A 13432-nucleotide genomic window follows, 5' to 3' on the forward strand; every position below is an offset into this window, starting at 1 on the left:
GGTGCTATATATCTTCAAGGGTCTGGTGGGATTCAGTTGATGAAAAGGAAAATTAGACCAGAGGCTAAAATATAATACCTATAGTCTGCATCGCAGCGTTCCAGTGTTCAAGCAGGAAATAAAACAAAAAAAAAAATTTCTTGGTTCTACATCAGTCTGATTTTTTTTTTTCAAGTTTTTTAGGCAGTGAGCTAAAAATAAAATGAAATCAGATAGGATTATTTTACTATATAAGAGCATAGAAATAAGATATCTGTCCTAAATTTGTGGTTAAAAATAGTAAATTCTGTCTTTAAAGCTTCAGCTGCACAATAGCATTTAATAATTCACTGATTTTGATCTGCGTTCACATCAGCGTGTGTCAGTGTTAAAGTGTTTCAGATCTAATTTTTGCACAGGTGCAATGGTGTGAGACAACTGTCAGGAAGTTCCTGACAGTCTGCATGACTTATTAAGGGCATATTAGCTTTGGCTTTGATGTTGCATCTGGCCTCGTTATAACTCCAGACTTTTTCCTTGTCATTCTTTTTAATGCATCAGTTCACGCTCAACATTCAAACCCCGAAATAAGTGGGTGTCTTGAGGTCAGAGCAGAGTTTTAGGAAAAGGAAACTTTGCAAGTTTTCATTGCAAGAAAACTTTTCTCTTTTAAAGAAAGTTCTGTCTTCTATCGTTGGGGTATTTTTGGAGAACTGCAGTTTGAGGTATGGAGGGGAGAATGTGGAATAGATTAATATTGAGATCCTAGAAGCAGTAACAGATGTGTCAAAAAAAGCAACCAGAGAACAATGAATAAAAACTACACCCTGACTGCAAGAAACCTTCTTTTATTTATTTATTTATTTATTTGTTGATGAGCTGATTTATTTGCTGGAAGCAGTATAAAGGATTGCACATCATATTTGTTAATTTATGTTATTCTCACTGTGTAACTCATTTAAAATGCATACTAATATAGCAACTCTACATGTTCCAATATCAGCTGCCTCCTGACAGGATTTTTTTTATGCATATATGGTTTTTTTTGTGTGATCAGTCACAGGAGCTGATCGAGGAGGAGCGTGAGAAAGTGAATGCTTCCCTGTTGGCGCTGGAAGAGGAGCTGGAGAGCAGCAGAGATCAGGAGGAGCGGTTGAGAACAGAGCTTGAGTCCACCGCGCAGAAGCTAAACAACACCAGAGACGAGTTAGTGTCTCTAAATCAAATAAAATTCCTCATCAGTGAATTGCAGAAATATTTCATCTTTTTTTACTGTGTGAAGATCGGCCGATTCCAAATTTAGTTTGGAGCGTTTCACAGATATATTCCAGCAGAAATCTGGCTCAGATGTCCTACACTGGAAAAACGATCTAGAAATGAGTAAAAATGTCTTAAATTACGTGTATTTACCCTTAATTTCAGTAGGTAAATGAGATAGTTTGCCAATGGAATGAGTATTTTTACTCTAAAAATAAGATAATTAGATAACATGCACTTGAAATAAGACAATGCAATTGTGTTTTCTTATTTTAAATGTAAATTGTCTTGTTCCATTGACAAAACATCTCTTTTACCTCCACAATCCAAGAACAAATGCACTTATTTTAAGAAATAATGACTTATCTAGATTTCTATTTTTTCCAGTGCAATCCTGGAATATATATATATATTTACAACATCTTAAAAATAAAAGGTGTTTTATAAATGCAACTTGATTTTAAGTTCCCATTGCAATGATTAGAAAAAAACTGACTGTATAAGATTTATTTGGTAAGAACAATTTCAGCCTCTTGAATCATACGTTAAAAACTATATTTTGTCAGGTCTTTTTAAATGATATTCATCAAGAAGTTTTCTTTGTTGTTGTTGTGTTTAAGCTATCTGACTGCATTTTTGATTTAGCAGGAATGGAGAACAGTCCAGCAGCCAAACGTGAGAAAAAAAACTGCTCTACTGCTTTGGTTTGAGTAGATTTAGTGCGGTTTTGATGAGAACCTGAGATTTATCCCTTGAAAATGGGGTTATAAGCACCCTCCACACTTCATAACCTGATTAAAATAAGTAAAATGATTTTGAAAATGCTGAGAAAAACAAAAACAAAGCACAGGTTTTTTAAAATATCTCGTCAAAAAAAAAATGCTTCCTTGTTTTTTGGCCTGCTTTTTACTATGTATAAAGACCAGTCCTCTTTTCACTGAATTCTACTTTCTTAGAGAATCTGGCCCATGACATTGTAGATCCTTTACTCTACCTAAGAGTGGATTCTATGTCACTTTCATCATATGATAATAAAAAAGTGTTTTATTTTTATTTAACCTTTATTTAAGCAGGGGGAAAAATCCCATTTAGATTAAAACCTCTTTTTCAAGGGAGTCCTGGCCAAGAGGCAGCAAAGTTACATAAGATACATTAAACATAGATACATTAAAATTAAATGACAGGTACATAAAAAAATAAAAAACATATCAAGTAAAACAATTACAAATCATTGTGGCTGCTTCAAATTCTTTCGCTTTCAACTTAAAAGCATTTTAAGATAAAAACTCACAACTTCCAGTTTCTTTGTAAAATATTCCACTCAGAAGGAGCTGCATAGCTAGAAGCTTTCTTTCCCAGTTCAGTTCGGGCCAAAGGAACAGTGAGCAACAGCAACAACAAGTTAAACATTACCCTATGGAAAAAGTTTAATTTTATAGTCAAGTAAAACTGCAAATTAAAATTTAAAATGGGAAGACAGAAAAGCTTTTTTTTCTTATTGCCAGCTGATTACTCATGAAGATCAACACTTATCACCTTTTATTGAACACCATTTTCTCTTGTATGGCCTTTTTTGAAGAGTTCTAACTTTATTATAGCTAAGAGAAATGTTAAATACTATTAACACGTATTCAAATTTTAACAAATGTTGATCAACTTAAAAAAAACAAAAACAATTAAGGTTCTACAAAAAAGTTTAAGAATTGGTTTACCATGTCCAGGACTACTGATAATCTTCACAAGAATAAACAAACAAAAAAAAGGCTTCAGTCAAAATTCTAGTTGCATTATGAAGTTTGGACTTTCTAAAGATTTGCAGTTTAAGATTGTAAAATGAATTACTACTGCAGCTTTAAAAAAAAAAAGAGATGTCAGGTTATCAGTAAGTGTGTAGAGTGCTGTGCCATGTTGATCAATAGATCAAACTTTACTAACAGCAGGCTGATATGGATAAAAAACAAATCATTTTATTGATTAGAGAGGATTCTGCATTCAACTCAACTTTGTTGATTTACAAAGAGGTTGTACTCTTGACCAATCACTACACTTTTCTTTCCCTTTTTGATTTAACATTAATTAACCTTAAATACATTTATGCATAATAGATGATGAAAATATCTAATAAAAAAAAAAAATTAAATTTGTTTTTTTTGTGTGATTTAACAACACAAAAATGATTTTAACAGGAAATTCTTCCAAACTTATTCCATTAATTCAGACTCTAGTTTGCATGTGTGAATTGTTTTGCAGTATTTTATTAGAAGGTCAAAGGTTTCCCTTGACAACTCTACCTAGCAACGCTTATTTTTTCAGTCTTTTTCAAAGACAGCCTCAAGAACCTATATATTTAACGTGCTGAATAAGGCTGGACAGTATAAGGAAGATCTCTAGAGTTACCTCCAAGTATCTGAGTATCCACCTGTAGCTACTAGACAGACTTAACTATGATTGGAAACAACCATTTAATCTCTCTCACATGGATGAGTAGCAGCCATTGCTCTTCCACGGTCGCTTCCTACTTCTCTCCTTCTTTGAATTGTGCTAAAAAATCTCTTTACACTTCAAAGCAGCAAACTGACTAAATTACTGCATTTATAAAGGCAGTTAAAGTAATTAGGATCAGTTCATTAGGTACGTTCAACTACCAACACCTGACTTCCATTTGTCTTTTAATAAAGGAAGCAGCAAGGCTGTGTTTAGTTTTTCAAACAGGATGTTTCCCTTACAACCTTTTCTGTATTTCAAGTGAAATATTTTCAATTATGTACATTTCAAAAAAGCCCTCTGTGTATCTTATTGTGACTCTTTCTTGCTTCAAATCACAGTGGTTCAATGTTTAGGCTGATTAATATAATTACAATGTGGTTTAATAAATGCTACTAGTAGTTTTAAGAGATGCAGGGTTATATAAAACCATGTCACCTTCTGTCCACAGACTAAAAAAGTCTCTTTTGGAGAAGGAGAAGGTTGAGTGCTCCCTGAAGGAACTTCAGGATTCTTTGGTTTCCACGAAGAAGGAAAAACCTTCATCTGAAGATACCAATTCTTTAAAAGAGGTAATTGAGACAGCAGCCATGAAGATAAAGGATTTCTCTCATTATGCGATTGAACTTGTCTCTGTATGTTATTTTAAACATAGCTATATCCTTTTTCAAATCTGCCATCAGCTCAACAGAGCTTTTCCTCTTTTTCTTTTTTTTATGCACAAAGATTTATGTGGAACACATTTTCTAGCACCTCTGCTCCTTCCACTTTACCAACATTATTTGTCTCTGATTACTTATCCCAAGGAGCTACAGCGTTGTCATGATGATCTGAAGCGAACCCGTGCAGATCTGGACAGACAAAAGGGTGAGATAGAGGAGAAAACCAAGGCACTTGAAGCCCTGAAGAAGGCGAGCGGCGAGAAGGAGGCAGAGTTTCTGTCTGAGATTAGCAAACTGAAGGAGCAATTTCACAGAGACAAGGCTGAGCTGGAAAAGGCCCTTGAGAGGGCGAAGGAGGTGATGCATCATCTTATTTCATTGGAAAAGAAACAAGGCTGATGATAGCACTTTAAGGATGTAAAAAAAGACTATTTTGTTGTTGTGAAAAGCAGAAAAGAAAGAAGTGCCAAAAACGTACAAAAAGCTGCAGCTTAGCTTCTCTTTCTCACTTTTTTTTTTTATTGCTCTCTGCAGGCGTCTGTTACGTCTGCTGGAAAGACTGTGGTGGATGGCGGCGCCAACGAGGAGCTGCAGCAGGAAAACACTCGCCTCAAAGAGAAGCTGGCCCGCATGGTACTACACTGCCAAGAAACAAAAAGAGATTAAAGGAAAATTCTTTAAACACAAATACTTAGGGAACAAAAAGGTCCTCCTACACAGGCTCTATCTTCGGCGTACAAACACCAGGAAGATCCAGAGAAAACTAATCTGTGTGTCATTGTCTGATCATAGCAAGAAAAATATTGCATTTGCTCAACATTTGCCTTAATTCTGACATTTCTGCCGGGAAACGTCTGCAGACGTCTCAGTGTAAGATAACATACATTTGGTTGTATGGAGCTTTGCAAAAGTGCTTAATCCACTTGAACCTTTTAATTAATCATCACATTGCAAGCAAAATTTTTCTTTTGGGGTTTTATTTGATTTAAAATGGTTATGAAGGAAAAGAATTAAAGGTTTTCACTATTTAGAAAGAAGTTGGCTAAATGCATCTGGCCTTAATAAATTTACAAAACAAACATTCTTTTTAAACTTCTCAAGCTGCATCGCATCGGGATGGAGAGTGTAGAAAGTTTAGAGTTAGCACAGTTTTTAAACTGGATTTAGGTCTGGACTCTGATGCCACCAGTTTAAAACCTGAATACCATTTTATTAAATGCGGCTGAATCATTTTGTTCTTTTCCTGCCAAAATAGTAAGACCCTAATGACCCTGCAGGGATTAAAGTAGCATAGAAATGCAGGGATGGTTCTGCATTACTGTGTTAATCTACCACATAAAAAGCCATAAAAACATTGAGTTGGTTGTTTCTATTTGATAAAACAAACAGGTTTAAATTAAATGCCTAACTTTGTATGCCATTGTTGCTTGAAGCTGTTAGTAACTTTTTTTTTTTAACTTTAAACCTCTGCATCTATATATAAAAACTGCAGTAAATAATGTTTGGTTGGTTTGGTTTTATTTCCTAAAGTGCAATTAAATCCAATTTCTTTTTATTTTCTTTTTTTTTTTTCAGCAAACAAGGCTTCAGTCGAGCATGCCGCGTAGTTCAGACGCTGAAGAGGAGCTGGAAGCTCTGGAAGATGAGAACCGCTCCCTCAAGTCTCAGCTGGAGGAGGCCAAAAGGGGCGCCAGCCGCCTGAGCAAAGAGCGGGATGACCTCACCCGCCGGCTGGAGGAACGAGACCTGGAGAGGGATGCGCTGAAACGGGGGAAAAGCGACCTGGAAGAGCAGAAGCGGCTGTTGGACCGAGCTCTGGAGAAGATCAACAAGGAGGTTGGTGTATGGGGAGGGGTTAAACCAAGGACGAAATGCCTTTTGAAGCTATCAGCACCTTCATTTCCGCTCCTCCTGCTCTCAGATGGAGCTGATGATGGGAGACTCTCGTCAGTCGGTGGCCAGCCTGCAGACACAGCTGGATGAATTCAGGGAGCGATCCAGGAAAGACCTGCTGGAGGCGCAGCGTAACAGCAAGGACAGGCTGGCTGAGCTCCAGAGGGCTCAGACCAACCTTAAGACCCAGCAAGAAGAGGTCAGGAACAACATTGGACCTCTAAAACCTGGCAAACATATTGTCAGATCATAATTAAAATCCTGGGGTTGTTTTTTCCATGGTTTGTTTTAAACCTTTATTTAAATGTATAAACAATATGGTAGTTAACATTTCTATAAAAGCAGAAATTAAATTTAATGCAGTTGATGCAAGAAGATATTTTCCCAAAATACTTTAGTTGTTGGAGGATATTATTACCTCTGCATGGCATCCTTCTTAACTCACCACATATCTGAGCACTGAGCAGACCAGCTCATATTTAGCCAATCAGAGACTAATTTTTTGTGCAGGAATACAAATTTACCATAAGTCCGTTATACTTTTAGGCTTCGCCACCAAAGTATCTTATGTGTCTCAGTGTTTTATTTGCGGACCGTGCAGGGGTCTGTGATGGTTTCCCCTGTTGTTCTGCTGTCCTGTTGTTGTGTTTCTACACAGGTTGTAAAAATAAATTAATTAAAAAAACAAAAGCAGAAAAAAGGTTGGGATAAACAGGGGTTAAAGGATCTGGTTCTTTGGACCCATTGGTCATGAGTTCAATCTCCACTTAAGGCAGCCTTCCAGTGATTTTATTATGTCCTTAGAAGAACAAATGCCGATTTCTGAAATAATAGCAGATGAGATTCCTGTCAGATTTTACTAATTAGATCTTGTTTTGCCTTTACAGATTTCTCGTCTTAAGAAGGAGCTGTTAACATGCAATGAGGAGAGAGACAGCGCTCAGCTGGAGAGAGATCTCCTGAACAACCGACTGAAACACTTGGAGAAGGAGCTGGAATCTGAGAAGAACTCCCACTCAGACCGAAGCCGGGAGATCCGGGGCCTGGAGGTGAGACTTCTGTGGTCAAAGGTCATGACAGGTGGAGTCTAAACTTAGATGAGAGTAAATCAGGGGTATGTCCATCTGAGGATAAACAGGTGTTCACAACTAATAATAGTGGAGAGATGTGAGTGAGACAAAGTATAGACTGGCCCTAATTTTTTGAACTTGTTCAAAGGATAAAATCAAGACTCTGGAGATCGAGTTGGATGAAGAGAAGAGCAGCGTGGAGCTGCTGAATGATCGCATAACCAGAAGCAGAGATCAGGTGCAGCTTGATATTTGAATACACATGCAAATAAGCAGTAGACAGGAAGGCCTGAGTATTCTATCAACACGTCATTGATTGTTTGACATTTCCTTCTGCTCAGGTGGATCAGCTTCGTTCTGAGCTTATGCAGGAGCGTTCAGAGAGACATGACCTGGAAATGGACAAGAGTGCCCTGGAAAGACAGGTATGCTCAGATCACCCCAGAGATGAATACCACTTTTTATACCCCAGTTTTTTTTTATTACTATTATTATTATGTTGCTGTTCTCCTCACAGGCAAAAGAGCTAAAGTCCCGCCTGGCAGACATGGAGGGACAGACCCGACCCACAGCTGGAATCACCCTGCTGGAAAGCAAAATCCAGGAGCTGGAGGAGAGACTCCGCAGTGAAGAAAGGTACAACCTAGACGACTCATAACAGGTCAAAAACAATACTACTCATCTGCATATCATCCAACTCTAAGTAACATTATAGTACCTCTTCAATAGATATACCTGTTTTATGTATTAATGAAGAAAAACTGTAAATAATTTATAAGGGAATATTAATGTCCAATAAATTCCCTATTTCTGTTTGTTTACCTTTTGTCAAATCAGTAAATGGTGCAATTAAGTGATCATCTTTGGTTTAGATAATTTATTTGATTGACTTTGACTCACAAAAATATCTAACTGTACAAAACAAACATACATCATGACAATACCTGATGGTCCTGAATGTCATTGTCATTGTATTTTTTGGTTTTTTAAAGGGTTAAGAAAATATTTTAAAAGAACTGTAATGTCATTGTCGTGCCAGTAGATGGCAGTGAGGTTTACTGTAACGACATCAAAGGAAAATCCCTCAAAGCATTTAATGATTTCCCTCTTCATTCAGAACATGAGCTGGTTAGATGTTTAAAGATGGCAGATTAAAGAAGAACTCAGACAAATGTGGGGAAAAAAATAATATATTTAAATAATTGCTATTGTAGTTTCTAAGGCAGACGGTGACTGCTCTATTTTACGAAGCCTTCACCAATGCTCCAGAAAGTAAGATTTCTTTATCATGAGACAAGTTACATACAAGATGCAAAAAAATAAGTAGTTCATTGAATTTTCACATAAGGATAATTTCCCCCCTCTTTATGGAATCCTTCTTTAAAAACGGATGTTTATGTTTACTTTCTTTGTGTGATATCAACATTTGTTCTGTGAGCTGAAACATTTTGGCGTAGTAATTATTTTAACTTGCTCAGTAACATAATATCTAAAAATGTGCGCTACCAGAGTTGACTTTGCTTCAAACTGAATTTCAAACACACCTTCCAGCTTAAATCATTTAGACACAAAACGGGTCGGCCAATCACGTGGCAGTATCATGATTTAAGGTGGGGCTTATAGCTATGACTAAAGCAAGAGCTGCTGAGCCCACAGTTGAATCAAAATAGTCATGTTTCGTCTGTCTTTCATCTTTGAAAGAGGAACGGCAAGAGTGTAAAAACATATTTGTTGTGGTTCTCATGCTGCTATTTAATTTGTTACCATGATTGGCTAAAACCAAACTTTAACTTCACCTAATCAGCATAAAAGGCTCTATTTAACATCCCTCATTTCCCCAAACAGATTTGATGAAAGCAGTCATACACACAATTAATCTGGTTTGATATTTAGACTGGGAAACAATTAATGGTAATCTTCAAAGAAATGTGCTAAAAAAAAAATTGCATTACTGGTTTTTAAATAATCTTTTTTTTTTTTTTTTTAAGAAATCCTTTAAATTGGAAACATTACAACAAAACTTTATGTGGTTTTATGCACCCCAGATTATCACCAAAAGAAGGAACATTCAGTGCTGCCAAAAGTCCTTTAGAAAACCACATTGTTGGGTCCAAACTCCATTTGGGACTTGAGTCATTTGCTGATCTCCTGTTTATAGGGAGAAGACGAGTATCCAGGGGTCCCAGAGACGAATGGAGAGAAAACTGAAGGAACTGAATGCCACATTAGACCAGGAGAGAAGCCAACATATTGAGCAGAGGGATCAGGTAAATGTGCATTTCTACTTAAAATACAAATTCAATCCAATTTTTCATGAGTAAATATTAGATATATAATATAATAGATATTAAAATCTTTATATAACTATTTCAATTTGATATTTCAGACAATTTACATTAATCAATGTAATTTCTCTGGCTGTATATGCCGATAGGTTTATTTCTGGAGTATTTTTTTTTTTTATTTATGTTCAGGTGAATTTAGTTAGTTTGAACATTGGTGTTTGGTTTGGTTGATGTTGACTAGTCTCTTTTTGTGTATTTGGTTGATTCATCTATTGTTGTTCGTCAAAATTGTCTACAATAATTTTTTATTGATTAATTTATATTAAGCTGTTTTATCTTGCCTTCTCATGAATGCTGACATTTAAAATCCCGTAAATAAATGAAGCACATTTTTTTCCTTTCGTATTGGTTATGTTACACCTTAAGCCATTTCCTTTGCTGAAATCTCTTTTCTTCTTCCTTTTTTTTATAATAACCTCATCACCTCAGACTGACAAGTCCAACGCTCTATACACATTAATTATTGAGTCAAAGTGGTTGGAGGGTTGTTTTTTTTATTTATTTCTTAATAATCATAAGGTGATGACTGTTAGCCTCTCCAACATTCACTATGCAAAGGCTTTAGTAGTTTATCAGTTCACATAATTGTATTGTATCACAAAGATAAGACTTTTGTGTCACCCATACGGCTCCATCAGTGAAAGACCCCTGCACCGTTGATCCAGTAAAGAGCGCTATCACAGATCCTTCCTCCCCGCAGCTGTTAAATTTATCACTGCTCCCAACAAAGTCGGCTTTTAAACCAGTTGCACACTTAGTTAATTTAATAATCTTACTGTTGCATTTTTATAATCTAAGGTATTCTTCTAATGTTAACCTTTTTCATCCTTACTGCTAATACACCTGAAGACACCTACCTGTACTCTGGGAAAATGAAGGATTGTTCTGTTAATAAAAAAAACAACCGGAATAAAACTTAGTTAGGCTTTTCTAACTTGATTCCTGGAGAGCAAATGAATTATATCTCAAAAAGATTTCTTTCTGTTGTTATTCTGGTCAGGTCCTAAACGAGAAGAGTTGGTATTCCTGAAAAAAAAGCTTTTTATTAGCGGAATTTTAAAGAAATAATTCACTTAATAATGACTAATGTATTCTCCTCCTAACCCAAATCCAACCTTCCTCAGTTACCTGAATGACCCTTGACCCTTCATGTTCTTCCATAATTCTGCTGCTAGAAAGCCACAGCTTCACCCTTATCAGTCCCAACCCACTGACCCTTTAGCCCCCTGCCTAGTGTTTATGTCTTCTTCAACCATCCTTTAACCTCCTCTGTTCCCCTTTAACCCCCTTCCTCTCCCTCTCTCCCCTCCCAGCTGACCCTCCGTGTTAAGGCCCTGAAGCGACAGCTGGATGAGAGCGAGGTGGAGGTGGAGCGCTTGGAGGGAGTCCGTCGGAAGGTCCTCAGAGACCTGGAGGAGCAGCAGGAACTCCAGGAAGCTCTGCAGGCCAAATGCACAGCACTGGAGAATGACCTGAAGTATGGCTTGGTTGTATTGCAAAGTTTTTAAGCACTTTCAACTGCTGAGGGAGTCTACACTAGATGGCACCTCTGTAACAAGCTGAATCTCTGAGAGGAAGGAATTTGTGTTGATTGATGTGTTATTTATTTTATTTTTTTTTGCAGGCGTAAGGCGCAGCAGATTAATCGGACAATCCTGAGCTCAACTACATTGAGCTCCGACGAGGAGGACGGCTTCTATGACAGCGGGAAGACCCCTCCATCCTGAGCCAGAAAAAATCCTCAAAAAAAAAAAAAAAAAACACTTGCTAGAAAAGAAAAAGAAGCAGGAGGGAAAACAAAGGTCTCCTGTTAACGACGGCTCACCTGTGAAGATCTTACATGATCAACTCTTCCAAACCTGAACACAGCTGTGATTCCTTTCTGAAATGTCATTCCTGGTTTGTAAAGATTCCCAGCATGATTTTAAAAAGGGCGTCTCTGTTATGTGTTTGTTGTTATTGTTCCATTGGCAGCAAATTACTGTAGCATGATTATTCATTTGGGGTCAGACTTTAATTCTCAACCAAAAACAGACCTCTATCTTTTATGTATGAGTGTAACCTCCTGCATAATAACTTATTTTCTTCTGTTGCAGCAGCACTCCTGTGTGTTAAAAGTGAACTTTTATCTTTTTTTTTTTTTTGACTGACAGTTTGGGGCCTTTAATCTGAGCCTATATTTTTACCGAGGTGTTGCCTCTAAAGACAATCAGATAGATGTGCATTAGCTTATTAACATCTCCATGTATCAATTTAAATCACATTGGACCACATAAATATTTAGAAATTTCAATACAGTCGCCACTACATGCGTTTGTTTATTGTGTAAGCCTTTTTTTCATACTTGCATAATAATAAAACACACCTTTGATGTAGGAAAAATAAACTGGGTGCAGAACTTTATATGTGAATAAACTTTCAAAAATGATCCTCATGTTTATACATTTTTACTTATGAAACAATTAAAATGTTCCTGAGATCATTCTGACTTGATAATCTTCTTCCACTTTTACAGAAGCTTTCCATCAACTGGTTTTGATCTTTGGTATCAAAGTCCTATTGAAACATCCAGTTCCTCAGCATGATGCTGCCACTGCTGTGCTCGCCAGTGACACAGATCTTAAAGTAGGCAGTGGGGTTTTAATGAAATAGCTGCCAAAACTTGCAGTACAAGTAATGTAGAGCTTGGGATGTTTCTGAACACCCTAAAAGGTCTGGAGGCAAGTCCTGACATCAAAAAGCTTACTTTTGAAAAATGTAATATTTGTAGTGCTTTTTTGTACAAAACCTGCTATTTCAAACCACAAACCAGCCTTTATAAGTTTTCATAAAGCTTTGTATTTCATTTAGGTACTAAAAAGCTCAGCTGCAGAAATGATGAAGACAAGTTTAATGCAAATTTTCAAATGTTGAAAATTTTGGTCAATAATGTAAAGCTTAGAAACACGTTTTGTTTTGGGTTCTTTTGGATGTGTTAATAACCCGTAATGCCCCTTTGGAGAATAGCTGTTTGAAACTAATATGCACTTTGATGTTTGCATCCCCAGAACGCATGAAAGACATTTTAATGGATATATAAGGCTAGCATTGAGCTTCTAGAACCGCCTTCTCTAATCCCCGTCTTCTACTGTATGTTGCACCAGTCCTGCCAGTAGGAGTGGCTTCTGCATATCCTACTAGTGGTATGTATGTATTTGTTCAGACCTCTATGTATAATTTTCCCCCTCGGTCAGAGAAAAATTCAAGATTAATTAAAAATACTGCAACTAAGCTTAGTTTTTTTTTAATATATATGTATATGTATATGTATATGTATATATATATATATATATATATATATATATATATATATTAGATTGATTTATATGGTATGATCTTATATAGGAAAGAAAAAGGTTCCAATGCTTAATGACTCAAAATGATATTTCTGCTCATAATTGTGCATCAGTTTGGATTTGAAAAACTTTAAGACTCACAGATTTGTTTATTTCTTTCTGTCTCTTGGTTTTAGTTGCTGTAAAGTTTGAAGTTTTTCCACTGGCCTGTGCCAGCATCGTTCTCAGTATATTCCTATGTCACTTTTTTTTTTACACCTTGCCATTATACATGTTTGTAATTTTCTAATGATGGTGTTATTGTAAATTAGGATTACATTGAAAAGATGCTATTAAATTAAAAATCTGTTTTTCATGAGTTAGTGAAATTTTCAATTTTCTTAAAACAAACTTAAACAAAAGTTGTA

The 13432-nt window shown here is 36.3% G+C and overlaps 1 protein-coding gene across 5 annotated transcripts in view; it reads left to right on the forward strand.

Moving 5' to 3' along the window:
* Positions 1 to 11487, forward strand: part of cgnb (cingulin b) — a 28732-nt gene extending 17245 nt beyond the window's left edge. For 3 of the 5 annotated variants that reach the window (XM_038279309.1, XM_038279311.1, XM_038279310.1), the window contains exons 8-21: positions 1037 to 1185; positions 1885 to 1911; positions 4172 to 4292; positions 4527 to 4739; positions 4917 to 5015; positions 5958 to 6218; positions 6304 to 6474; positions 7163 to 7324; positions 7494 to 7583; positions 7687 to 7770; positions 7863 to 7981; positions 9504 to 9612; positions 11004 to 11167; positions 11315 to 11487. In XM_038279309.1, the coding sequence (XP_038135237.1) occupies positions 1037 to 1185; positions 1885 to 1911; positions 4172 to 4292; positions 4527 to 4739; positions 4917 to 5015; positions 5958 to 6218; positions 6304 to 6474; positions 7163 to 7324; positions 7494 to 7583; positions 7687 to 7770; positions 7863 to 7981; positions 9504 to 9612; positions 11004 to 11167; positions 11315 to 11417 (1872 nt within the window). In that variant the 3' untranslated portion in view covers positions 11418 to 11487. The other 2 variants (XM_038279313.1, XM_038279312.1) reach the window with 2 other exon arrangements.
* Positions 11488 to 13432: the final 1945 nt, after the last annotated feature.

The sequence above is a fragment of the Cyprinodon tularosa genome, unplaced genomic scaffold (genome assembly GCF_016077235.1).
Source record: "Cyprinodon tularosa strain WSP-4 unplaced genomic scaffold, ASM1607723v1 ctg15, whole genome shotgun sequence".
Lineage (NCBI taxonomy): Eukaryota > Metazoa > Chordata > Actinopteri > Cyprinodontiformes > Cyprinodontidae > Cyprinodon > Cyprinodon tularosa.